Raw genomic sequence first — 25,928 nt, 5'->3', positions numbered from 1 at the left:
AAGAAAGCAGAAACGAATAACTGTCGGAAAAAAAGATTTTTTACTTCAACTTTTTCTCAGCTCATTAGGTGTTAGTAAAAAAATGCCTTACGAGATTCATGTTCTACTAAGTTAGTTTGATATACAACTGATGGTTTTAGTCCTACCATCGTGGGCTTTTATAGTCGAGTGAATGATAAAGAACATTCAGTTGACCTAGTTGTTTTGTCAGCTAGATTTCGCTCGAGCTAAATCGCTTTGGTGTTGAATAAAATGTCCTTACTTTCGCTTTTCACGTTAGCCACAGTGTGTTTATGTATATGTTTTCTATGTCTGATAACGGCTGGATTTTTCCTTCTGAGCCATAAATATTGAATTAAAATTTATCATTCTTGGCCCAGGAATAATTGCACTTATTTCCTTATCACAAATGTTCTTTTTCAGCCGCAACTACATTTTTTTCCTTTCTGAAATAAGGCAAACGAACGATTAATGGCTCAATCCTAAAATCATCAGGTGGTGGTGGCAAATACCGGAAAGTTGAGCACAAACTTGTTGCTTTGATTGCTATACACTCGTCGAATACTATTGTCACACGAGTTGTATTTGAACAAGAACAAATGAATACAACAAGTGATGACTTAAATTCTAAACAATGGTTTAACTTGAACAAAAAGGGATAACCATTAACAAAAGTTGGAGAAGCGTCTGAAGACCTCTAGAGAAACCAGGGAACTCCTCTTACGGAGCCCAGCTCCGGGAACTCACCCGATGGAGACTCATCTAACACGGATTCGGGGCAGCGTTTTACACCGTCGCGCGAATTACTCCCCTTCCGGACTGCGTATCTGCGTATCTTTCTTAGAGCGGACTTCTCCCGATAATTCTTCACCACGATCGCAGCGTTGTCCAAGGAGCGGATGACTCATCTCTGCGAAGAGATTACCAATCTCCCTTTTCACCCGCGACACTATCACTGGTTTCAAGAACCATAACCTGCAATATGCACACCAAACAAAAAACAAAACAAAAAACGCAAAGAAAAAAACAAACAAACAACCACCACAGGTCGGTGATCGCCACTTTCAAAACTGTAAGCCAAACAGCAAAATATGGTTAAACAACGAAATGAAAAGGGAAATGGCATCCTCGCTATTTCGTCGGCTATATAAAGCCGTCCGAAGGTGTTCAAAGACATCCGTTTTCCACTGGTCAACAATTCTCAACATAAAATTATAGTAACATCAAATTACAATAGCTATCCTGCACCAAGCTACCCAACCAGCGTACCCTACACCAGGCTACTCTTCTCCAAACTTTAACAAGGATAACAAATTCGCTGACATCACCGTCATCAGCCTATCTGACGAACGCACCGTTGATGACAGCAGTCAAGGGGCGGAGATAAGAAAATTTCATTTTATGGGATTTTCCTCAGTTTAGGAATGGGAGAAAATCGCATTTAAAAATGTCTATTCTTTCCACCCACAGCTGTGCTCAGTCTGACTATTACACCACGCGGGAAAACTCCCAGGCTCAAAAGAAAATGCAAAGAATCACCTACGACTCTTCCTTGTCGTACGTCTTCCAGTTTTTTCATTTCATGGTTTAAAAATTTTTGTTTTCCTTGTATTGGCTGTCTCTTTGCTTTCAACGTAATACCTTTTTACTTCTTCTAGTAGCATCACTGCATGAAAGGTATCATGTCTCATATGATGCCATAATCTAAGAACAGTATGCGGTGCGGTATACAAGTGTATCAAACATTACATTAAAGAAGTGGGTAACAATAGAAGTCAGAAAGGTGTTCAAACAGAACAAAATTTCACCACATATGAAGACTGAAACCAATTGACGCCAATAAATAGTATCGTATTTTCCGATGCGTGCCATAACGAGCCAAAAGTTTCGTTCTTGTCAAGTGAACGTGATGTAGAGCAAGAAATATGATTTGTCAAACATATATTGTATAACTTGTCATATGAACCCCGGGATATCCTTTAGAATGTATTTACGTCACGCGGTTTCAGTATCTATCGCATTTGGGAAAGAGAGTCGTGCAGTTTTTGAATTTTCTTCCATGTTTGACGGCTTCGTTATAAGCTTTCATACTGTCATAAAATGGCTGTACATCCGACCGTCCGGTATCCAATTCATTGTTTCCGTATATGTCACTGTATCATTTACGTAAAAGCATTAATTTAATTACGCTTCCGTAGTAAGACTTGATAATTACCTGAGCTCGTTGGTGAGATTTGCGAGCTGCCTATGATTGGCGTCTTTACTGTCATTATGTTCCTCAAATAACTTGCACACCAAGCGTTTCCGACAATCATCCTCACTCTGTTCAGCTCCTAGGCGATGAAAATGCTCGTCCATTTCATGAAGGATTTGTATAATACGAGCCCATTGGAAATTCAGTTCATTTCCTTCGTCGTCTGGCAGTGAGCGCTTCCCATAGTAAGACTGAACGCTGGTACCTTTCTCGGTAAATTCATTAGACATTAATCTCCATGCAGGGAAAGGAAAAATAAATGCATCAAAATGAGTCTTGTTTTCAATGTTTCATCCAACTTTGAGTGGAGCTCTTGGTCGAAGCAAGGGTTATCTATAGTTTCTTTTAGAAAATCGATTTTAATGTGACTGACCGATTGCATTATTTTCCTCTGTTTTATGTACAGTGCCAAAAAAAACAAAAAATACGAATATGCAACCATCCACACAGCCAACATTTCCCATCAGCTTCGGTTAGACTAAAAGGGCATGTGCAAATGTGCAAAAATAAGGCTAATACACCAAACTTTGGAGCCTGTAACTGTAAGCAATTCAAAATGAAAGACCTGCTGGAAGAGAGTCTATTCGTTAGGAGAGAATAACACGTAACGTGAAGAAATAGTGCTACATCGGCATTATTCATTACCTTGTGGCTAAACAGTTTCTTAGACATTCACGCCATTTATTTTTGGGACATTAGTTTTAAGTTGTGTTTTGACTGAGTTTTGACGAAATTCAGAAAAATATACGGAAAGAGCTTGTTCCTTTTTCTCGAAGTTATAGAATTCAAAATATATTTCAAAACAAATCTTTTTTAAACGCAGTACCTGTGAAGATTGCCGATGCCGTCATATAGGCAATTCCAAGAAGAGCAAGCAAAGCCAACGAAATGCCTAGGATGATGACAAGTGCGTATGAAGCCGATACGGTAGCCGTCGAGTTGATATACGATAGAAATAGGCGAGCCGCACTATTTGCCGTTTCACTCGATAAGATTTGCCCAAGTGCAAGATTTTCATTTTCTTCGTTCATACCTTGAGAACCCAGCGGAACATTATTAAAATAGCTACAAGCATATTCATCGCATTATTTTAAGCTATATACACGGGCGTAATTCTAAGCTGAAATACGCAAATTTCACCTCATACAGCTAAATGCACTTATAGTAGACCTGCCCTATGTAGTGGAGAGTGGAGAGAGAATCGAAACTACATTTACAATTATAGTAGCCTACACCATATTTCAAACATTGAACAGTTGTGGAACATGGGCAGATTGGGTCAAAGAAGGTTGACATTGGTAGTCCGTTAACCGTTACCGCTAACATTTCCCCGAGCATAGCCTGCTGTAGCCTATACATTTGAAGAAAGTGAAAAGAGTGAAATACATACATTGTCGGGATATCCGCTGTCTTCCCACGCACAAAAACAGTGCAAATACCTATTTACAGTTTTAGTTTGATAATAGAGTCGGTCAGTCATGTTTGTCGAGTAGATCTAAGAATAGCAGTACGGGACGGTAGCATCAAAAGCCAAATCGGTAGGCAACCTGTGAAAATTGAGGAAGCTGCCATGGCGGTGATAGTGAATATAGTGAAGATGACACCGGAAAGAAGGATAATAACAAAGAAGGCGTTTGTGTGGCTCAGCGTTGCCGATGTTCCGACTGTTAGATTGAAGAGATTACGGGCTGCAACATCAAGAACCCGACCTAGCTCAGAGAGCTGATCTTCCAGCTTCAATTCTTCCCCATTTCCTGTTTACCATACAGAGTTTTGCAGAGTAGAAGTATAAATGTCGTTCGTCTCATCAATCGCTTAACCATAGACTGCTGGTAGAACACATAGTTATGGTATCATTTAATAAATTCACACGTCAGACGTCACTAGAGTCATGCTTGAGTTTTTGTTAAAGTCATGGTCTTCAGGTATTATCAGTAAAAAATAAATTGTCCACAAGTCTCTGGTAAACATAAAACTTAATTCTTATTTGATCTGGCTTTCCATGATAATGTCTCTGCATCTACAATTTCCAGAAACGAAAGCTCTGTGAAGGTTTATGGGTCACTTGAATTTGTTTGTTTTGTTTTTTTCTGGACTTTTCTCTCTGCAGTGATCAAATTAATCACCCCCTTTTGGGATTGGGATTTTTAAAGGGATAGAAATTTTTAAAAAATCTTGGTACAGCAAAATTATCGATAAACCGCATGCAGAGTGACGCTGACAACAGAAAAAAAGTCGGAGTAAAAGTACACGTAGTCTGTCAACTTAAAACTGTCCCACTGGCCCAATGCAGGCCGAGATAATAACAATAATGCCCAATAACACAAGCTTTTTACACAGGGCCAACGTTTAGAATTTAACGAGAGGCCTTTTAGTGTCTCCTATAATTTTATTAGTGTATCACTATATTCTATCGATAAATCAATTTTGGGAGGATGTCTAGGTAAACGACGAGGAAAAATGCTTTCAAACAGATATCATTCCTCTCATCCAGCTAATCAATATTTATGACACACACCATAAATGAAGAGTGGCACAGCAAACAAATGCTATAGGCCTACTACACGAAAAGCAAACTGTTATACCACCATTTTAAATAATCAAATCTCAAAGCAGATCTTTGCTTGTAGGCTAACAATAATTTTCAATTAAGTTATAGCATGATAAAACTAAGGTTTTATGTGTGAGATCATATACCGGTATAGATCCGTAAGCATAAACTCAGAAACTGATGCAACTATACCCATCATTGACTAATGTATATAGTCACGCTACTATAGAGCAACTCATTTCTACGGCTAGTTTACCATAATAAATCTAAATCTTGCTTGTAAAATTTCTTACTAGTTACGTATGTCTAATTCGAAAAATAAGAAGTTAACATACTTAACAGCGGATCGACGAAGTTCTCGAAAGATAATGCGTCAACGGTTAGTGACATTCCAACGATGGAAAATAGCGCTTTCAAGGTCAACATACTATGAACCATTTTTTTTTATTCAGTTGTTTTTCAGGAAAGGGTGTAACGCCAAAAAACAAATTATTGTTTCGTCCTACATAAGTATAAAGGAAAAAAAAGCTTTAGGATATATTCACATCAAAATAATTAACAAACATATTCATGCAACCAAGTGCATTAGTAGGCCTACATCTATCACGGGCGATTCAGACTAGTTTAAGCTTTAATTTTTGGTAAAATCTCTCAGTTCGGACGGGGTGGGCACGATTCTGGTTTTGCATTCAAATGGACGGGTGGGGTAATAGCTATGTCAGTTTTGTTAACTAGCGCCTTCGAAAAGCTAAGCTAAGGCGTACGGAAAATTACCTGAGATCAACAACTTCAAAATCTGTTTTTGTTTTACCCATGAGACATGTTAATGCACTCGAGCGTAGCATGTAAATTACTACATTCTGTTCGCAAAAGCTTTACGTTTTTTTTTTTAGTTGTCTAAACTGAAAATGCCAACAAACTTCATTTTTTTCTGTTGCTAATAGTGTTTTATTTCACACGGAATGTAAAAGAATAGATGATACTTTACCTCAAATGAAATAAGAGCGATAGATGGAAATCCCTTTGAATCGATGAGCACAATTTCGAATGCGGAGTAGAAGATGTCTTAACAATAGCGCAATGCAGAGAGAACTGGAGAATCTATGTTTCTCCAAGTAGCCTATGTACCCTTCACCAAGAAGTCGGAAATACCGTAAGCCAAGCAGGATGAATGTAACGATCCCAGCTGATGACTGTATTCGTTACATCAGCATGCTGGCGCGTCCTTATGGTGGAGGTATGCTGCGTGTATTTCTTTGTTACGCACACATCCGGCCAATCACGAACATACTTATAAAGGAAAAATTCGATCTGGCATCTGACTTTTTATTGTCGCAAACAATAAAAAATTACAATACCACAATTTATTTGTATATACTGTCGACAGATAATTGCGTCAAGCTGGATTCTTCTATATAAAATTGCGGACTCCAATAGGAAACCTTCCGTTTACTATACGTTAAACTATATCCAATAACCATTTAATTTGTAAAGTTTTAAGGAAATATCCAGCATACCTACGTACTATATGCAATTTAGCACACTGAATCGTGATAGATGTAGGCTATCCTAGTCAGTTTCAACTATAAGTTGGGGAATACAATATGAACGATCAGAGGCACAACAGCAGTTTGGGTTAATTTGTTCAATCGCTTAAACCACTTTAAGGGGTTAGCCACGGGTCGAAATAAAATGAAGAAAATTGATGTTTGCCGTAATAAGTATGCAAACAGAAGTATACAAATCGAATAAGGGGAGCATCTAGACGAAAGACACTGAGGTTAGGACGTGGTGTAAAATTAGGCTTATTACAATTGTCATTCTTTTTCCGCAACCTTCAAACAAGTTGATGCGTTGACGAAATTCTTGCACGGAAGTAAAAATTAAGTAGTTTGTGCAACTATGGAATGGAACCATAAAACCCGTTGGCCATCTGTGTCTTTTTAGTCTACTATGCTGTATACGTAATAAAAATCTTGTCAGCATAGCATAAATAGCGTAAGTCTTTGCTTAACGAACATAACTCTGCGGTGGGTAACTGTTCTCCGTATATACGCAACCCACAGCTGTTAGGGCGCGCTGCATAGTACCATGAATGGCAACAGGCCTGTTTTTCAAGCCTATAAGCGAACCTACGGAAATGTTTAAAGTGCGGACAAACAAAGAAATTGCGTCTACCTGAGCTGAACACGTAGGAGTTCAGTCTATATTTGCGGTGCTGATGCGTCCCGAGCTTCTAACGGGATGTGACGTTTTCACGCATATTACCATACACTGTATTAGGCGGTATTATGCATATACTTTTTAGTGCCTTCTTGCACAAATGTTCCGACCGTCAATTGTTTTGGGTTTGACAAACCAAAAAAATTTTTGATACAAAGTGAAACGATGGTTTGATTTCCGAGGGCTACAATGTAGAAAGTATAAAGGGTATTGAGAGTTGGTGTTCTCCCATCAGCTGCTATATTCTATTTATATAATCAACAGCAGCAAATTGAAAATATTTTAACACCGATTTTATGGATGTATATTACCATTGACTTGTATTATAAAATAAGAATTATAGTAGATTAGAGAAAAATTTCACAAGTCTAACAAACGGATTGTTTTCGAAATAAGAAAACAAAAGAAAACAAAAAAAATCACAATTCTGGAGAACAATTTGAATTGTTTGTAAGCAACGTCAAATGATGCCAGATTTTACCGATTAATCAGTTGTTTTCAGGACCTTGAAACTGCAATCATAAATTTAACGGAGAGGCACTATACAGGCCTGAACAAAAGCAACACCATAACTGTTGTATATTGAATGGTAGGATGTGGCTACATTTCCCAACATGAAAATAGTTGTACAAGGCATATAGCTTAAAAAAGAAGTAAGAATTTTTTTAGGCCATAATCCGTAGAAATTAAACAATGATGGCAACCTAGGGCACAAAGAAATGTAGTTTTTGCTAAGCTGCTCTTTTGTGGCGAAGTTCTCTGTTGCGTCTATAACAAATGGCAAAGTTTTCCATTTTTCATTTGCTGTTTTAAGACGTAGTTTTATTTATGTTACTTGTATAATTCTCCTGGACATGATCTTAAGCCGAAACATATTCCCTTAAAACTTCGAAGCAATAAGCTTCTCGGAAATTAGGCTACAGTATTTCAGGGAAATTTTCCTTGCATTGTTAATAAGGTTTCAAATAAATAAAAAATTATTATAATACATCTTAATGAATTATTCAGTTACATTGTCCTGTTCTTAACAAACCGATCTTGCTTGCGGTAGAAGAGGAAAAAAAAATTGCCCTACCATTCATTTGGACGTTTGTCCGTGTGGGCATGAATAATTATGAAACACACATGCGACATATGGCGTAACGGTGAATAACAATTACTTATTTGATTTACTAGACTTTTTTAGCGTCCTGTATATGAAGAAACAAAAGCAAAACAATTTTTCTACCTTACAAGGTTTTAGCAAGCTCAAATTTTGAACAGATATTGGAAATCCCTGATTCGTGAATCCTAGCTTTCCTTGCAGTCTCTCGGTACAGCATACTTGCCATTCTTAACTGAATGAACTATGCATTCGGTACAGGCCTAATAAAGTAACTTCTAATGAGAGCGATTAAGATACTACTCGCACGTTGTCATAAGAAATGTGAAACCATTGCTTATGCTTATGCTTAACGACTCCACATATATTGTGGTATCAATTTACTATACACTCATTCTCTATATAATTTAAATCCCCCTATTAGCGATGACTTTCAAGATATTTTACCATTTTCAATCCTATAATAACAAAACGCACAACCTATCCTATAGTATGAGCTGTCGTTCTGAATCTTCCCAATTTGCCGTTAATCAGCGTTACTTTCAGGATGGCATTTCAATGTTAATTCCACCCTTTATTTATCTGCTGAAAAATTCGAAAGCAATTTCATTAGCAAGGTAAGTTCCATTGTGATATTTTATTTCAAGTTTTCACCCTATACTGTTGTGGTGCGATACACGAAACAATTACTTTAAATGGCGGAAACCAGAAGGGAAACCAAACGGAAGAAGTATATACGGAAAAATACAATCTATAGCTCTAACTTTTTCCCCCATGACAAAATGATGGACCACATAACTGATTTTGAGAAACCGTATCCTATACTGATGACAACGACTCTGAACAGGGATATTGCGTGCATCCCCCGATCACTGGAGCCGAACCAATTTCTTTTTCATCCTTATATTTGTTTTCCTCCTAGCTTGTCTATCAAGTTAAAATATGCAGCAAGTCTTGTGTTTATTGCCTTCTTGTCGCAAGTGATACCGAAATTTAAGGAAAATGGTGGGAATCACTGGGTGTTGGCATGTGCATATACGACGAAGAATTATTTTCTATTTGTTTGCATCGGCAAAAACGAAATCCGTTAACAATTGTAGGCTGCTAATTTGTAACGTGCATTCTGAATTATTTGATCACGAAACATTAAAAATGTTGGCGAGCGTGGGTGAGCGTACAGCACGCAGTTGATCACAACGATGTAAGATAAATGGATTTTTTATTGGTATTCGGCACAGGAAACATTTGAGACCGAATAGCAAGAAGAATGTCATTGGCAGTGGCCTAATCAATTAAGTGGTTATTGTTGTACATATATGTATAGACGGTGGCTTTCCGGGGGTATAAACCCTAGAACTCAAAATATGTTGAAAATAAGTAGCCTACACAAGTTTATGTCCAAGTCATTGTACCAAGTGCAAGGGGCGGAGTCAGTATTGTGCTTTGCAAACGAAGTCACCGAATCATGGGCATCTGATTTCCGCTTTCTTGGATCTTTCTCACTTCCCAATGTGTATACGGAAGTCTGTCTTTGGAAATGCATATAAAACAAGCAAGACATAAGAATAAATTAGTTCCTTTCCAGACGTCGTCTACCTTACAGAATTCCTAGTTAATAGTACAAAAAACACATTGATTTAAAAATTCCCCTTTTAAATTTTTGTTGAACACTCGTATAACACCATGGAACAAGTTATTGAAATCGTAGACTCGTTTGCTCGCGGTGATGCTATTGGAGCATTGGCTGAAACTGGCCGCTTTCTCTACATCTACAACTCAACTACACTTATCGCATCGGTAGGTGCTATAGTAGGGTTAATTCTTCTAGGATCCCTGTTGTGGATCGCCGTTGCATCAGTGGCGAAAACCGAAAAGGTTTATAACAGCTACGGCAGTAACAATTATCGGAAAACTCGTTCAACGGGTAAGTTATCTGACTCCATAGAACTTAATACTGCGTGTTAGGGCTTTTTTCTTAGTTGTTCTTCAGCATATATTTCATCTGTCTGGCTTTCCATGTATTGTGCACACTGAAAAAAAAAAAATGCGATAAAAGATAATGTGATCATATAGCTTAATCCCGGACGCAAAAGAGGCTCAAGTGGTTGATCACTAATCTGTTGTAAATAGAAAACGACGAGGCAGCGCACACATTCATGGATCTACTGGCTATGCTGGACGAAACTTTCCGAAAAATGCATTTAAACAACTTCGACTGCCAGAAGCGCGCTGTTTGTGAAGCTCATCGACGACGCAGTGCTACGGAAACCATCGGCCCCTTTGTTCGACGTATCGTCTACATCTTTGGGTACGAGTTTAGATTCTACCGTTTTTAGACGTTATAATCTTTGATGTACAATGCGCTTTCAAATGTTGATAATGGAGGAGCGCAACTTTCTTGATTTGTCATTAGTGAAGCAATCAGTAGTTCTCTCCCCCCCTCTCGACTACTTTAAAATTTGACTGTGTTTATCACGTTTAAAGAATAAAATTTTGAATTGCAGTCAGTTGGATGACAAGCCACTGAGTGCACTAGAGCCAGAATCTGCTGACTTTTTGGCCAAGTATTTCGAAGCGGCCGATAACGGCAGACGGAACGAAAATTGTGCTGATTTATATACCGCCTGCTCGGAGGTATGTACCAATCTAATAATGTGTATAATAATGGTATTGAATCTTTAACTTAATTTTAGGTTAACATTTTCAACCCGGTAGTCCACAATTCGCTGTAATGGTGCGGTGCAGATTGGTTAACCCCCAACATTTGATGAAAAATCATGTGCTTCAATACCCGACTTATTCACAACAAGATTAATTGGCTACAGAATTCTCCGAAAATCAAACTCAACGCAGAAAGACGGAAACACCGTAGAGTGCGTGGAAAATATGAAAATCCATGCACTATATTTAGTAGTAGCTATACAAAATTATTCGTGTTGGGCTGCATTTCGGAGCAAAAGGCAACCAACTCTTTATATGGCACAGTGTCGTTAAATCTTTGTTATGTGTTTGTTCTAACTTATTTATTAAAACTTAGTAAATTGCAATCTCAAAAACGATCAGTTTCTTTGCATTGCCTGCTAAGCTCGTGTAAATACGAATTAAAAATTGCTAATTTAAGTTTCAAGTTAAAAAAATAACAGAGTAACGTGCCGTATCCAAGAGCTAATAAGTAATAATAATAAAACTCAGAAACAGCTACGGTAGTTGAGCTCTTGCTAATCACCTCAAATAAGAGGATAGACTAGCGCTCGGCCCCTCGCCAATCGGGGAGCTTTTTTGTCGATCCGGTGCGGGGATAATCTTAATCGGGGAAGCGATTTCGGTGCTCGGTGCGGTGATATCGGTGATCGGTGCCTTCCGCGATTATCAATGAATAGTGATCTAAATTGGCAGTTGCCCTGCGGCCAACAAGAACCAAAATGTGACCCTAGTCACGTGATTCTCGTTGGCCTATCAGAACTCAAGGTCATTGGTAAGACTAACCCCCTATGGCAGAAGCGGTGCTTTCGGTGCAGTACCGATTATAGCACCGTTCCGCACCGAACTTTGATATAACTTAAATAATTTAACTCACCCTATAACCTTAATTGTCACCATCACGATATCACAAATTCATCGCCTCGATAAACCGAAGGGCTTCACGGCGACACTGAATTGCGTTGCAGTTCTGATAAATATAGGTCACTTAGAATACCGATTTAAATTTACAGCTGATATACACTTCATAAGGCGGTAGCCTTTATCGGAATTTAGCAATTGCAGCATGTCGATAGCTAACATTATGACTATGTGATCAAATCAAAACAAAGTACAAGAGAGTAAGAGACGATTTAACAGAAACTTTCTAAAGGAGATCGCAGACGCTTAATTAAGATTGGTTAATAGTTATTAATTTCGTAAATATGCCTTTCAACATACAACTACTTCGCTTAGCGTTTTATATCGTCACTACTGTCGGTGTTCGTAAATGTCGGTGTTCGTAAATGACAACTAAGCTCAAATTTATGACGTTCGCAGTATTGCGTTGTTTTTCTTTTACTGGTACAGTACTTCAGAAGTACACATGAACATGCCAATAACAAACGTCACTTTTCTTTGGGTAGTATTTCATACATTGAATTTGAGGTGGCTTGAAGGGCCATCTGTTGGTAGAGATGCTAGCAAAAACAGATTTTGTTTTAAACTTAAGTTAGTTTCTTTACGATTGATAAAGAATGCTATTTTTTAGCTTTAAAAACACCTCCAGAATATGACCTACATGATGCATATCGGGCCGTTGATATCATCGATGAGAACTATTTCAGTCATTCAACATCAACGACATTTCAGTTATGGCCGATAGGGGACGAGAATGAATGGCCAATAGACGTGTTTACGAACCCGACGACAAATTTACTGGCCAGATTCAATTTTTGTCGATCCCCATAATTTTATCAGACAAGGGGTTATGTTATTTCGGAATGACGAAATTCTGTGAAAATGCTAGTTTGATCGCTGCCTAGATCATGGACTTCCTTTAAAGTATAAAGTTATGTGTGTGTTTTCATAGTGTGTATTCTTGTCATTTTCATGTGGAAAATTCGTACCCCGTCGGTAAAATGGTGACACTGACTAAGTTTTTGGTGGCTGCGACATTTACCGTTGTGTTCGTATTGGGTACAGCATTTATATCTGGTGCAAAGCAAGACAACATTTTGCAGTTGGAAGACATTGACAATTCTTTTCAAGATGAGAAAGTTAACATTCAGGAAAATGTTGTTCTTAGAAAAGAAAAATCTTTGTTGGAGTCATTGAATCAAGAGAACACTGACCACTACTGGGATGATGTAATTGATTCAGATGACGATGAGGATTCTCAGACATCACTGCCTCACTACATAGAATCCAGTACTCTTATTAAAAATACAACCAAAAAGAGGTAAGCCTGAATTAAATCACTAATAAATATGTACAAAAACTGATTCAGTGTCATTTCTGTTCTAGCCATCTTCTTCTTGTGAGCACATTGGATGGTACTCTCTCTGCCCTTGACGCATCTGATGAAGGCAATGTATTATGGAAAATTGAAACTGGGCCTGGTAGCCTTTTATCATCTAGTATATCCAAAGTGGAACTAAATAGCCATGGAAAACTTGTAAGACTAATACCCTCTCTGGATGGAGGATTGTATAAGTTTGATGGAGAAGGTATAGAGCCTATACCTATATCAGCTGATTCACTTTTGCACTCATCATACCATGAAGCAGATGACCTTCTTATTACTGGTTTGTGTAACTTAACCGGTCTGCAAGAAAAATTAGAATATGTTTTGACATCAAAATTTCAGGTGGCAAAGAAGTTAGAACTTATGGTGTTGATGTACATACTGGACATCTCCAGTATATGTGTTCTGCCGATGGTTGCCATGTAGAACCGGCGGAAGCTGGAACAAGCAGCGAATTCTTAGTTCTAAGAAGGCACAGCCAAATCGTTCGTGCGATAGAACCGCGAACTGGAACAGAACGGTGGAATTTTAGTGTCGGTCGACATGAGGCATCTCTTATTCATACCAATGCCGATTGTAGGAGATCAAGTCATTTAGAATTACATAATGATCTATGTAGAACAATCATTTTTTAATAGCGTTCTCGAGATGTAAATCTGAAAACATCGAGACTACAAAAGAACAAGTGGAATGTGTTGTTAATCATTCAACGGAGGAAGCTTACGTACAAGCACAACCAACCACCGATATGTTAAAACAATATCCAATGGAATTTAAAGTATTTCGCATGCAAGTTTAAAGTAATAGTGCTTTATAAATTAAGTCATTGACGGCGCAGGTGATTGTCCCAGATGGATTGGTTTGCGCCATTCATTCGGAGCGTCCTGGCCAAATTTTGTGGAAACAGAAGTTTGATAGTCCGGTTGTCCACGTATGGAAATTAATAGGTGGATTTTAATGTTGTGTGTTGAAAAAAGAAAACTTAACGATGGATGTTACTAGGAGGGATCTTAACGCCTGTTGACTTGTTTAATCCAAACTTTGTCCCAGCCTTGGAAAGTCAGCCGGACGTGCACGAAGATGCGACGGCCATTGCGTCTCCTCTTCTTTACGTCGGTATCCACAATAGCCAGCTATATGTGCAAGAAAGTGCTCGTATGACAGATTTCACGCTTACGGAACAATCGAAACACACAACGGATGGGAATCCAAGTACTTCCTTAAGGTGGTAAACATGAACATAAACAAAGATGCCAACAAGTAAAGTTTTTGTTTTCCCATAGTGCGTTATCTTCTCTTCGTTTACCATGGCAACCTTTAACTGCAAAAACGTCTTTATTGGCTTACCAAGGCCGACCTGGCCGTTTCACCACGTCTACCGTGGCACCTGTCGAGGACAAAAGTGAAGCAGATAGAGAAAAGCCTGCTAAAGAAGATAATGATCCTAAACTCACTGCCCTGGTCGTTCGCTATTCAACAGATCACCCCTACGGTAGACAATGGACAAACATGAAATAGAGTTATGTGTATATTTTTTAAAACTTGTAGATCGAGGGTTTTACTTATTCGAAGAGAGCAAACTACCCAAAAATGCTAAAAAACCAACAATTCAAGATGACAAATCTGCTCGCATTGAAGAAGAGGAAGAAGAGTTATGGGAGGGTGGGAGAAATACACCGGTCCATATAGTCATCGTTTCGTTATGGTTTTGGTGGCGTGAAGTGGTCTTCATCAGCCTGCTGACTGCTTTCGTCTTCCACATGATAATTACTCGACAGGTTAGCATGACACCATGCAAATTTCATATTTTTACTCTGGTATTCTTTTAATTATTCACATTGCTGTTCGAATTATAGGTAGTTAAATTCTTACAGCAAAGATGGGCAGTTGAGCTTCATCGCCACATCAGTGCAATAGTTCCTCCGTTGGCTCGTCTTACTGCGCCAGATACTGACATAGTGGGTGACGGTGCAACGTTTTTGAATAATCCTGCCATCGACATTAGAGAAGAAGCACGTGACGAATCGATGAATTCGGTGGTCGTTCAACAAGCCCCAGCACAGGTTAATGTTGGCAGTGGCCCACCTGCATTCGTGTCCCGCTATCTTACAGATTTCGAACCGATTCAATGTCTCGGAAGAGGTGGTTTTGGGTTAGTATTTGAAGTTCGGAATCGGCTAGATGATTGTCACTATGCAGTGAAACGCATTCAGCTTCCAAACAGCGAGGAAGCTAGAGAAAAAGTCATGCGCGAAGTTAAGGTACAAAAATACTCATTTGTTGTTCTACCTATTTGTTATTTAATTCTAATGAACCTGTCACATTTGCATAATTTCCCAATGAAAAAGGCCTTAGCAAAGCTCGACAACCCTCATATTGTAAGATACTTCCATGCTTGGATAGAATGCCCCCCACCTGGTTGGCAAGAATTTCAAGACGCAGCTTGGATTGATAGCGAATCGCTCAATGGACCTACTCCTTTCAACACAGGAGAAGAGAGTTGCATATCGAAAATCGAACCATACAGTTCTGATGGTTTTGGATTTTCAAACGACAAATCCTCAGTTGATCAATTTCGATTATCGAAGCAGATCAACTCAATCGATCTGCGACGTAGGTCATTGACAAATGACTCATTTGATGTCGTGTTCGAAGATTCTAGTCGGAAAAGAAAAAGTTCTTGCAGTGGGTTGAGTTTTGAAGATGAAACTTCAGAAACATGTTCCAAAAATACAGATGCACGTGACATGAAAGGCAACTATGCAGTTATGAGAAAACCGTTTCGAGTTGGCCGTTCCATGGCGAAGGGTCGTAAAAAAAATATGCCGAAAACTCGCCAGCACCCTGGATCAGACGCCAAAATGTTTTTGTTCATACAAATGCAACTTTGTCGAAAAGAAAGCTTACGTGAGTGGTTGCGTGCGCATGTCACTCACCGTGATACATATCAGGTTCTCCAGATGTTCAACGAAATTGTTCGAGCTGTGGAATATGTTCACCTCCAGGTGATTATAAAATTAGATAAATGTCTTATCTTATTTCATTATCTTTTTGAAACACAGGGTCTGATTCATCGAGATTTAAAACCCTCAAATATATTCTTTGCTCCTGATGGGGCTATAAAGATAGGGGACTTCGGATTAGTTACTGCGATGGCCGAAGAGGCCTGCTTGTATTCGCCTATGTCTCCTGACGGAAACGCTAATTGTGGTTTTGGGTTTTCTCCATTCCAGCGTACTCACACCGACCAAGTTGGTACACAGTTATACATGAGTCCTGAGCAAATTGAAGGCCAACCGTATAATCACAAAGTAGATATTTATTCACTTGGTCTGATCTTGGTAGAATTGCTTTGGCCCCTTACCACACAGATGGAACAGGTATAAAACGTATAACTTGATATTTTCAGCATAAATGATGACTTTTTACCTAAAATCAGGTAACTGTCATATCCCAGCTACGGAAATTGAGGTTCCCGCAAGGATTCACCGAGAAATACCCGGAAGAAGTAATTCCGTCCCATTTCTACCTTATTACAATGTAGTGCATGGTTGCTGCTACAGTTTGCTAATGTCTTTTTTCAACTTACAGGCGGTACTATTACGTAAAATGCTTTCCCGAAATCCTGATGAAAGGCCAACTACCTATGGTATTCGATCGTCTACACCATTAAAAAGTTTTCAGGTGAAATAAAGTTCAACTTCTACTCATAGACATGTTTTACAATTTACCCACGGCTTCTGTAATTTATCAAGGATCCGATGGTGGACATTCCGGAATACTTACTCTTTAGCTTAGTACGCCCTCGTAGCACGACGCGGACTTCTTCCACAAGTAGTAATTCCTGAGTGACCTATGGTCAATGTATACCCCTCTCCTGCCCCGCTACCCCTGCATCGGTCTTTCAGTGTTGGTACTGAAACATGTAAATTTTGTGCAAAGGTTTTCTACCCTACCTATATTAACAAGCCGTTCAAAAACAGCAGGCTGTGCATTTTATTTGATCCATCCTTCCCTATCTAAGTAGAAGGTAACAGCTTTGAAATGGCTAACTTAAGAAAAAAAAAGTTTATATAGTACTTGGCTCTTTACATATTTTTGTTTCATGCTTACCCTCAAACTTAATCTTTCAATGTATAAGGAGACTTATTATTCTCAAGAAAACATCTTCGTGAGACCGTCTGTATTAGGTATTCTAAAGCAAAAGTGATGTGGGATGTCAACTCCTCTTTACCCAGCTAAGAAAGATCTGAGGCAGGATAATTTGATTTCAAGCATGACGAGCCAAAGAAGTAGACAAATAAGAACTATGCCCCATGGTCTGTACAGAATTAGTTCATTCAACGGCATGGTTACTCTGGCACGGCATGGTTACTGTATACAGTACCTACCAGAATTCTTTGGAAGCCCGAGAGAACCTTGTGCAAAAACGCTGTTTTTGCGGTCCTTTCCTTGCTAGAATTTCATTTAACTCTACAAAAATTCGTGTGAATGTTCTCATGTATAGTAAGAACATCTCAAATTTTTTTCAAAAATTTTTTTACGGGAAGGGTAAGTTAAAAAACGACGAAAAAGTTTTTGGAAAGCCGAGAGGATCTTATGCAAATATGGTCACTTAAGCTTTCTTTTATGACTTAACGGCTTTGGGCTGCAAATACGAGTAAGGTCTTTAAAGAAAGGGCTGCGTTAGCTTTATGTGAGGTGTAATTTTCCGATTTTTCTTTATTTATTTACTAATTTTAGGCGATTGGTAGAAAGCTAAATCGTGAAATTTCCTTTTTTTCAGCCCCAACCAGAGTTGCCGTATGCAATGATACCCTTATTTTCCCTCTATTTATTTTACCGAGAATAAAAACACCGAGAAATATATAAAAGATACAAAGAAATTTGTCCTATACATAAAAAAAAATCCGATAAAATAAATAGAGGGAAAATAAGGTTATTGATAGGATCACATTCGACAATACATAGTCTAAAACGGATTGTCCATGCAATCAAGCTGCAGTTGCAGATTAACCTCCTGTAAAAAGTGCGTACGCACTCTAAACGAAAGTCAGTGTAACGAACGCTGTAAGTGTCATCCCAATCGGTGTGAAAATAGATCAGTAACAAAGTACACTGACCGAAATACTGCAATGGATCAAGACGCTTTAACCGCGGCATTGGCAAGCTACCAATAACAATAACTTTTCAAACAACGCAGACGAAAACCTCATGAAATAAAAGGTGTAGACGAAGAATGAATGAAATGCGATCAATTTTTTTGAGTTCGATCAAACTCAACTGACAATGAGTTTGAGTTCGATCAAACTTATCGTCGCGATTAATTTCCCTGCGCCATCTATCGGTCAATAAAATAAACACAATGTAAAATTTGGTACAGATATTTGTTCTTTGAGCTTTAATTTAAGACTTAAACCGTTTTCTCTTGTTAATTTCCTTATTTTTACTTATATCGAACAAGCCAAAAGAATTAATTCGACACACAAATAATTGATTAACTCTTTCAACCATTTATTGATTTTATCAATTATTAAGCATTTGGTTGTTATTTGTTAACTTTAAAAAAAAGTAACATTTCAAAATGTTTGTCGGTAAGTTGATATCTCTTCAATCAATCAGCTGTAACCTTCTTTCATTGTATATAGTCTCCAGTCTGTTTGTAAAAAACGTTCGTCCGTATAAAGCTAGATTTAGGGCCAGACAATGAACTAGTTGTTTGAAACCAGGTTTCTCGACGGTATAAATTGGTAAGACGTCAACAACGAGGAAATTCTAAAAAGAAATATCAACATTTATGAAAGAAATACATTAAATAGTCTAAATGAAATGAATTAATTACCAACACCCAACTATCAAGATCTTCTTGTGTAATTATGGCACGTCTATTTACTGAAATAGGTGTGTTGTTGAGACTTTTTGAATTATCCAGATTTTTTACAGCATCTTCCCAAAGTTTAAGATATCCAAGCTCCTGATTGGGATCATGATTCTGGAAGGGTATTATGAAAAGTTATCGTGTGAGTCTGACATGCAAGAATATATATTAAAAATATATGTAAGAAAATACCACCCACCAAGAAATGCCTTTTGGCATTGTATCGTTAAGAATGAGGCACCACAAGTGGTTTTTCAGAACCATCCCTTTTCTTTTTTGGGACGCAGTCAGGATATAGACACCGATATAGACTGGCATTTTGGCCAGGCACTTCCCCTACATATGTGAAGAATTCTGCAGGTAGAACCAGTTTCTTTAAAGGAATTACAGTGCTGCTACATAAATAAAAACAAAAAGTTAATCACACACAATACATTTGATAGTTAGATCAAAAAATTTTACCTAGCATTGGGTTGCGATACATGATTCGTATTTGGAGATGCATTCTCATCACCAAAATCTTCATTATCGGACAGCCTGACATAGTTATTGTTACACAGCTTCACTTTACTATACTCTAATTGGAAAATATAAATACAATAATGAAATTTATGAAACTAATCTGACCGTACTTTTCAAAAAACGTTGAAAGTTTCACTAGTGCACGACTGAAATAGTAACATTCTTGGCACTTAATTATATTTACTATCACTAGATGGCGTGCAGTAAGAAATATTGATTGCAAAATTGAGTTTGAGTTCGATCAAAAATTTTGAGTTTGATCGCGATCAAACTCATTCTTAAATGAGTGGAGCGATCGATCAATTTTTGAGTTTGAGTTTGATCTCAATCAAAAATTGAGTTCGATCACGGCAACTCTGGCTAGCGGCAATCACTCTTTCGCCCGCCCTGTCACCCATGCGAATCAGACGATACGTGATGGAATCCTGCGTCATTCCAGTCAGAACGACGAAGTTGGTCTACATAAGAATCGAAGAAACTACAAGCGAGACGACGATGATAGAGAGGGCCCACTCAGCCTTTCACAACAAAGAATGGATAGTCCCACACTGTTTGGTAAAGATAGAAGGCAAACACGTCCGCGTTCCAGTTACAAACCTATCCAATTAACCCCTGTTGCTTAAAAAGGGTCAGAAGTTAACCCGGATTAATTCATGGGGTGTTGACAATGAAACGGACAATATGAGTTATTGCTCGGGGAAGATGATAGCTTCCATTGGGCAATGATCTTGGATGCTCGGTTTCACACCGACGTTGCTTTTTCCCATCCAATCAACTCCTAAAGATCAGGGGAAACAAAGCATGATATGTCACTGTTACTCTTTGCAACTCCACTACTCTGTCTTTGAATCTAACCGTTAGTGGAATTTCTCCCACTATCGGAACACGTTCTTTATTGAAGCTCAACAGTGTTCCACCCACTAAATTTTCTTCTTTTAATAGATGCTGGATCAATTTCTTCTCTATAACGCTGAACATGGCACCTGTGTCGACCATGGCTTTTACGGGCCCTACTCTTGCGATGTGAACTTCGATCAACGCCAGCTTGGTGGATTTGACGACTTATTGTTCGTTTATTGCCGCCCCTGCCTCGGTGGGGCGGCTTGCACGTTTAACGGGTTCGTTGCTTGCGTTGGGAAACAAGTATTTGGGAGAGGGCAATCGCGTGCGAAGTGGCCAAATGTGATACAGTTGTAGCATTGTATTTCGTTTCTTGTTCCCGGGAGTCGACTGATTTCCCATTATTACCGAGCGTATCTCTGGACGGTATAATCCGCGTATGAGGTAGGGGGTCAATTCAGCGTCGTTAATGGAGAATTGGGGATGGCCCTTCGTCGGCATAGTTTGACTTTATCGAGCACGTAAGCGGAACCGGTTTCATTTTGTAGTTTTTTTTTCTTCTACCAGTTTTTGCCGCTGACTTTCCGTTAATTGTGTTTCAAAGGTTCTGCGTAAGCTCTCTATCTAGTCGCCCCACTGAGGTAGATTTAAGCCAATCTCCTTGTACCAGGTTAGTGCCTTACCGAATAAAGAGCTCATGGCTTCTCTCCTTTTGTCCACGTTTTGCCAACTTTCTGCTAAGGCTTTTCGATTGATCAGTTGTAACCAGTCTTGAAGTGATTCACCGTTTAATCCCTCGTATTTAATGTCGGAATTCCGTTTTGTCCGGATTATCGCGGTCGGAGCTAAGGCGGGGATTATGGGCACGGCAGCAGCTGGCACAGTAAGTAGTCTATTCGCCAGGGCCGTCAGCACGTCCTGTTGTTGTAGCATTTGTTGTTGTTGAATTTGGAACATCTGTTGTTGCTGTTGTTGATTAGCCATCAAGTTTTTCAATGCCATGGTTAAAGCGTCTTGATCCATTGCAGTATTTCGGTCAGTGTACTTTGTTACTGATCTATTTTCACACCGATTGGTATGACACTTACAGCATTCGTTACACTGTTTAAGGTGCATACGCACTTTTTACAGGAGATCAATCTGCAACTGCAGCTTGAATGCATTGATAATCCGTTTTAGACTATGTGTTGTCTAATGTGATCTGAACCGAAACCGGGTCGTAAGACACTAAATGTTTCAATTGTAAACCCGGTTTGATTTATTTAAGACACCAAATGTGTCAATTACTAATTTGGAACTGGTCTTTCGAGACACAAATGTGTCGATAAAAGATCGAAACAGGGTTGTAAGACACTAAATATGTTGATTATAGACCGGAAACTAGGCTGTAAGACACTAAATGTGTCAATTACAGACCAAAAACTAGGCTGTAAGACACTAAACGCGTCATTATATGCTGTAACTGGTTTATTAGGGCACGAGATATGATACGCTGTAACTGGGTTAAAACACAAGACGTGTCATTTATGACAACGAGATTTTCTTTGCATTAACTGTTTTGAACTAGCAATCAAACATGAATAATTATGCCCAGACGGCACAAAACATGCCTTAGGAGCTCCTATAGTATTTTGTGGGAGGGATGGGACATACTAGGGGATGCCTATAAGCTGTCCGAAACGAATCTCCTGATGCTCCTGGTGTCACTCCTCACAAGCTCCAACGGATCTCCCGCTTCCTAAAGACTACCTTATAACCTCCTAGGTGTATCCTTTTTGTATCTACCCATTTTTATATACTTTATTCCCAGTAAGTTTGTACCCTTATTTTAAAATTATTAAACATAAACATTTACAAAGATTTCTGTATTTGTACATTTCTTTGTTTTACACAAAAAGAAAAATTACTTGGAAACTTGAAAATTGACTTAGGACCTTATTGATCCATTGGATCTTCGTAAGCAGCTGGAGATATTCTTTTTCGGTCACACTTTTCCTGTGAATGACGTAGCCATTCACGAATGTAGAATTCTACGTCATCATCCTGTGTTTCCTCCACCTGGAGACGTGAGCTGGCACGGACGGCACCTATGTTAAAATAGAAAATGCATTAAATGAATGAACAAAGTACGTGAGTGAAAGTATTAGTCGTCCTTACTGAATATGGCTGCATTAATCCTCCTCAGTGCACTAAAGCAATTTTTTCTTTCCCCTTTTTTTGTTTTCCCCGTCCAGGTGTATGAAGCGCAAACTTGATCGGAAAAAAGTTTTTCCATAATACGGTAGACCATATTGCTAAGGGCTCTTTCACCTCTGCGCAATAGCACTAGCTTCTAAAAAAAATTGAATATTTTATTTTTTTTTTATGTTAATTTTGTAAACCTTTTTATATAAACTTACTAGTTTTTGCAGCATAGGAGGCAGTCCCAATGATCGTTCCAGTTGTTGGACTTCCGCAACAGTTTTTAGGGGCAAACCTAAGACCTCTTCGATAGCATCGGAATCCTCCACGTTGCAGTGGCAAGGACCACTAAGCTTCTTGTCCGCTTCTAATCCATCCACCTTAAACATTAGTTGCTTTAACAGAATTTTCATATATTCGAAGGATATCTTTGTGTATGGATGGAACTCTAGAGTGAGAAGAAGTGAGTTAAACTTACAAATAATACTAAATGTTTTGAAATAATAATACCTTCTTCTGACCACACTCGAGACGCCACTTTAGCAGCCTCTTGTGGAGTGCGAGCGACATATTGTTCCAGCGTATCCGGGGTATTTAAGTGATTGTATGGTTGATGGCGAACCGGAACACTACATAGCGCAGCTAATCCCTTCCTTCGTTGATCTGAAAATTACGGCAGTCTTATTAAGTTTGTTATGAAAAGAAATGTGCAATACTTTACCATTTGTTGACGTGTATGATTTTTCTAACTGACCATTACTTTCGTTGCAGTTGTTCACGTCATGCAAATGATCCGGATCATCAATTCCAGAAGAAACATCATCCAAACAACTCCCCTCAGCACCTCCACTGTCACCTCCACTGTCACCTCCACTGTCACCTCCAAAAGCTAAAAATTCACAATCTTCATACGGTAAAACAAAAAAGATGTGAACAGTTTAAATAAAATTGTTATTTACTTATTTAACACTCCCTTACCTCGATCATGTTGTTCGTCATTCAAAACTGCTGTATCCATGTCGTCTACTTCCAAATGATAATTGCTTTCAGGCGTGACAGTGTTCTCATCCTGCACATACTCTACGTTGTTCTCTTCTAGTGTCTTTTCCAAAACGGTAGCAGTGATCCTAATGTCCCCCTCAACTATAATGTCTGAAAAATAAATAAGATAAAGAAAAAAAAATACCTTCACTCCCGTTTGCAACACGTACTCCACTTCCAACCCGTCCTCGACACCCGCTTCCGCCTCGTCCACGAATTCCATTTGTACTCCGCCCTCGATTACCGCTACCACCTCTTCCTCCATTTCCAGCAACTCTGTCTCTTCCAATTCCGCTCACACCATGTTCTGCACCGCCACCATCAAGCTTACGAACCTCGCTCCTCATTTCATTCTTTTCAATAGAACCTCTTAAATTTTCACGACGTCTGTCTGTCACACAACTATCTTTTTCCCCACTTCTTCCAACTGCGGTAATAGAAGAAACATTCGTTCTCCCTGGGACACTGCATCCATCCTTCAATCGTGAACTCGCTGTTTTTCTAATGTTTTAATATTGACTTGGTCTTTTGGGGATGCTTAATAACGATGGAATTTCATTCTCACTGAAACTAACGTCCATAAAGTCATCAAATTGTTTTGGTTGTCGACTCCGGCCACTTGAACGTGTTGGGCCTCCTCCCGGTCGTGCTTTGAGGCGAGGCATGTTGCACGCTAAAACAAAAATATATATTATTAAACTGTACACTGAATCTTTATTTCATTGTTATACGTGTTGCAATAAATTTTCTAATATTATTGGAAAATAAGTGAAAATGGTGGTTTAAAAAATGAAACATTAAGACATATTTTCTAAGGGAAATGCTGCAAAATTGTTACTATTCGGAATAGGTATGAGATAAACTTTAAATGCTATTTGAGTGATGGGCCAGCATTGCCTGACTGTCGATAAATTCTGACATTTGAAAATATCGAAATTTGTAGAATGGAATGGATCCGGAAAAAAATTTGTTAGTAAATTAAAACACTTGCCAACTACAAAAACTTCTCCGCCCCTTTCAATAATATTTTCTACGACGACAACTTCTTTGGTGGAAAGTAAAATGCAATTATCTCCTGTTTTACCTGTAATACAATTGCTTTTAAAATGAACTTGCTTAAATTGGTTGAAATCCTGGTATTTTTGCACAGTAGGCCCATCAGTGTGTTTAAACTTTAATGTGTACAAAGTCTCCATATCATGCAAAGGTTCGACCATTTTCTGTTGTCTGTCTAGTTCTGCCAAACGTTTTACGACTTGTTGTAATGGTTTCTCACTTTTTCTGAGCAAACGCTTAATAACCCCGAGATGGTTTTCGAAAACATACGCTGAAAAACTATCCAGAGCTCCAAGCCTATCACAATCATCAGCAATATGAATTAAGTTCTGGATATTATACGAAATAAAGGTAGGTCCATATAAGATCGACCCATTTTGGACAGAATTCCTTAACAACTCCTTTGCGTACCGTCCGTATTGAACATGAAATCTAGAACACGTTAAAATTTTGCTAGCGACATACAGTCATGCTTGCAAGTTTCTTTAGCAGGCAAATGGGTCTATATCCTTTCATTTTGTTTGGACGGAAGGGATACTATGGTGCCTACCATACCCTCGTTTTCTTTCCATTCTTCTCTTCCTCCACGTTTCAGTTAATTTTCCTACATTTAATGTTGCACCTTTTTCGCGGGTTGCAAAGAAAGAGAAATAGGAATAGCATAAAGGGGTACGGTAGGCACCAAAGTATCTCCTCCATCAAAAAGAAATAGAAGGATATAGACCGATTAGCCTGCTAAAGAAACTTCCAAGCATGACTGTAGAAAGTCAAAAAATGTCCATACCTCTCCGGTGCAATTCGGTTCAAAAGAACAACTGGGTCAGTGTAAAGTCTTAATTGCCGCCATTCAGTTGCCTTCATTTTGGTTGTGAAAGGCCTTGGTTTCCTTGAAAAATCTCCTGGTGTGTATTGCGATAGCATTGGCATGGTATCGTCAATTCTTTTGGCTGTGTAGGGACTGACTTTATAGTCCGTTTCGAAAAGTAGAGTAAAAAAGGGTTTTTGACAAGCACCTTCATCCACCAAATGCACGGGATACTACAATTATCTTCCACCTCTTTCTCCGACTGGAAGGATACTGGATGTACGATGGAACTTTTGTGCTGTCTGGGTGACAATATGTTAATTTAAAAAATGGATCTCTATCCGCATCCTCTCTATTTCTTCTTCCTCTTCCTGTTTCTTCTTTCACACCTCCGAAATCTTTAATCTTTCACACCTCTTCTTAGCTCTTTTTTCTTCTCTGTCTGCAATGCCCTCTTCTTTCTCTTTTCCGAATCGGTAGCACGAATG

The 25,928-nt window shown here is 38.7% G+C and overlaps 5 protein-coding genes and 1 long non-coding RNA gene across 9 annotated transcripts; 2 read left to right on the top strand and 4 right to left on the bottom strand.

Moving 5' to 3' along the window:
* Positions 1-1,721: 1,721 nt before the first annotated feature.
* Positions 1,722-12,171, bottom strand: LOC116921867. Of its 4 annotated transcripts, none has more exons than XM_032928229.2 (6): positions 11,708-12,105; positions 5,794-9,655; positions 5,141-5,307; positions 3,802-4,008; positions 2,216-2,459; positions 1,722-2,153 (listed from the first exon to the last, which is right to left on the bottom strand). In XM_032928229.2, exons 3-6 carry the CDS (start codon positions 5,241-5,243, stop codon positions 2,006-2,008), a joined length of 702 nt encoding a protein of 233 aa, XP_032784120.1. In that variant the 5' UTR covers positions 5,244-5,307; positions 5,794-9,655; positions 11,708-12,105; the 3' UTR covers positions 1,722-2,005. The 4 variants fall into 4 exon arrangements, 2 of the variants coding, with proteins under 2 accessions (XP_032784120.1, XP_032784119.1); XR_004393684.2 differs by lacking the exons at positions 1,722-2,153; positions 2,216-2,459; positions 3,802-4,008 and adding exons at positions 2,466-2,822; positions 2,900-3,017; positions 3,081-3,287 and having other exon boundaries at positions 11,708-12,171; XR_004393685.2 differs by lacking the exons at positions 1,722-2,153; positions 2,216-2,459; positions 3,802-4,008 and adding exons at positions 2,466-2,819; positions 2,900-3,017; positions 3,081-3,287 and having other exon boundaries at positions 11,708-12,171.
* On the top strand, positions 9,720-11,189 carry LOC116921868. Its single transcript, XM_032928230.2, has 4 exons — positions 9,720-10,054; positions 10,261-10,438; positions 10,635-10,764; positions 10,824-11,189. The coding sequence occupies exons 1-4, from the start codon at positions 9,814-9,816 to the stop codon at positions 10,860-10,862; spliced, it is 588 nt and encodes a 195-aa protein (XP_032784121.1). The 5' UTR covers positions 9,720-9,813; the 3' UTR covers positions 10,863-11,189.
* A 354-nt stretch (positions 12,172-12,525) lies between the features above and the next one.
* Positions 12,526-17,294, top strand: LOC116921865 (eukaryotic translation initiation factor 2-alpha kinase). Its single transcript, XM_032928227.2, has 14 exons — positions 12,526-13,051; positions 13,117-13,397; positions 13,460-13,693; positions 13,756-13,895; positions 13,956-14,064; positions 14,120-14,342; positions 14,401-14,609; positions 14,666-14,895; positions 14,974-15,378; positions 15,466-16,122; positions 16,180-16,497; positions 16,557-16,625; positions 16,709-16,801; positions 16,873-17,294. Exons 1-14 carry the CDS (start codon positions 12,732-12,734, stop codon positions 16,963-16,965), a joined length of 3,381 nt encoding a protein of 1,126 aa, XP_032784118.2. The 5' UTR covers positions 12,526-12,731; the 3' UTR covers positions 16,966-17,294.
* Positions 17,295-18,672: 1,378 nt separating this feature from the next.
* LOC116921869 lies at positions 18,673-19,739 on the bottom strand. Its single transcript, XR_004393687.2, has 5 exons — positions 19,628-19,739; positions 19,458-19,572; positions 19,195-19,390; positions 18,960-19,109; positions 18,673-18,892 (listed from the first exon to the last, which is right to left on the bottom strand). It is a non-coding gene; the product is annotated as an uncharacterized LOC116921869 (long non-coding RNA).
* Positions 19,740-22,272: 2,533 nt separating this feature from the next.
* On the bottom strand, positions 22,273-22,971 carry LOC116921870. Its single transcript, XM_045176462.1, has 3 exons — positions 22,757-22,971; positions 22,515-22,689; positions 22,273-22,444 (listed from the first exon to the last, which is right to left on the bottom strand). The coding sequence occupies exons 1-3, from the start codon at positions 22,949-22,951 to the stop codon at positions 22,293-22,295; spliced, it is 522 nt and encodes a 173-aa protein (XP_045032397.1). The 5' UTR covers positions 22,952-22,971; the 3' UTR covers positions 22,273-22,292.
* Positions 22,972-22,986: 15 nt separating this feature from the next.
* LOC116923849 lies at positions 22,987-23,844 on the bottom strand. The gene is made up of 3 exons (XM_045176187.1): positions 23,517-23,844; positions 23,260-23,442; positions 22,987-23,201 (listed from the first exon to the last, which is right to left on the bottom strand). Exons 1-3 carry the CDS (start codon positions 23,842-23,844, stop codon positions 22,987-22,989), a joined length of 726 nt encoding a protein of 241 aa, XP_045032122.1.
* Positions 23,845-25,928: the final 2,084 nt, after the last annotated feature.

Source organism: Daphnia magna, linkage group LG7 (assembly GCF_020631705.1).
Source record: "Daphnia magna isolate NIES linkage group LG7, ASM2063170v1.1, whole genome shotgun sequence".
In the NCBI taxonomy this organism is placed as follows: Eukaryota; Metazoa; Arthropoda; class Branchiopoda; order Diplostraca; family Daphniidae; genus Daphnia; species Daphnia magna.
Note: the sequence above shows the minus strand (reverse complement) of the source record. Positions and strands in the feature narration are given on the sequence as shown.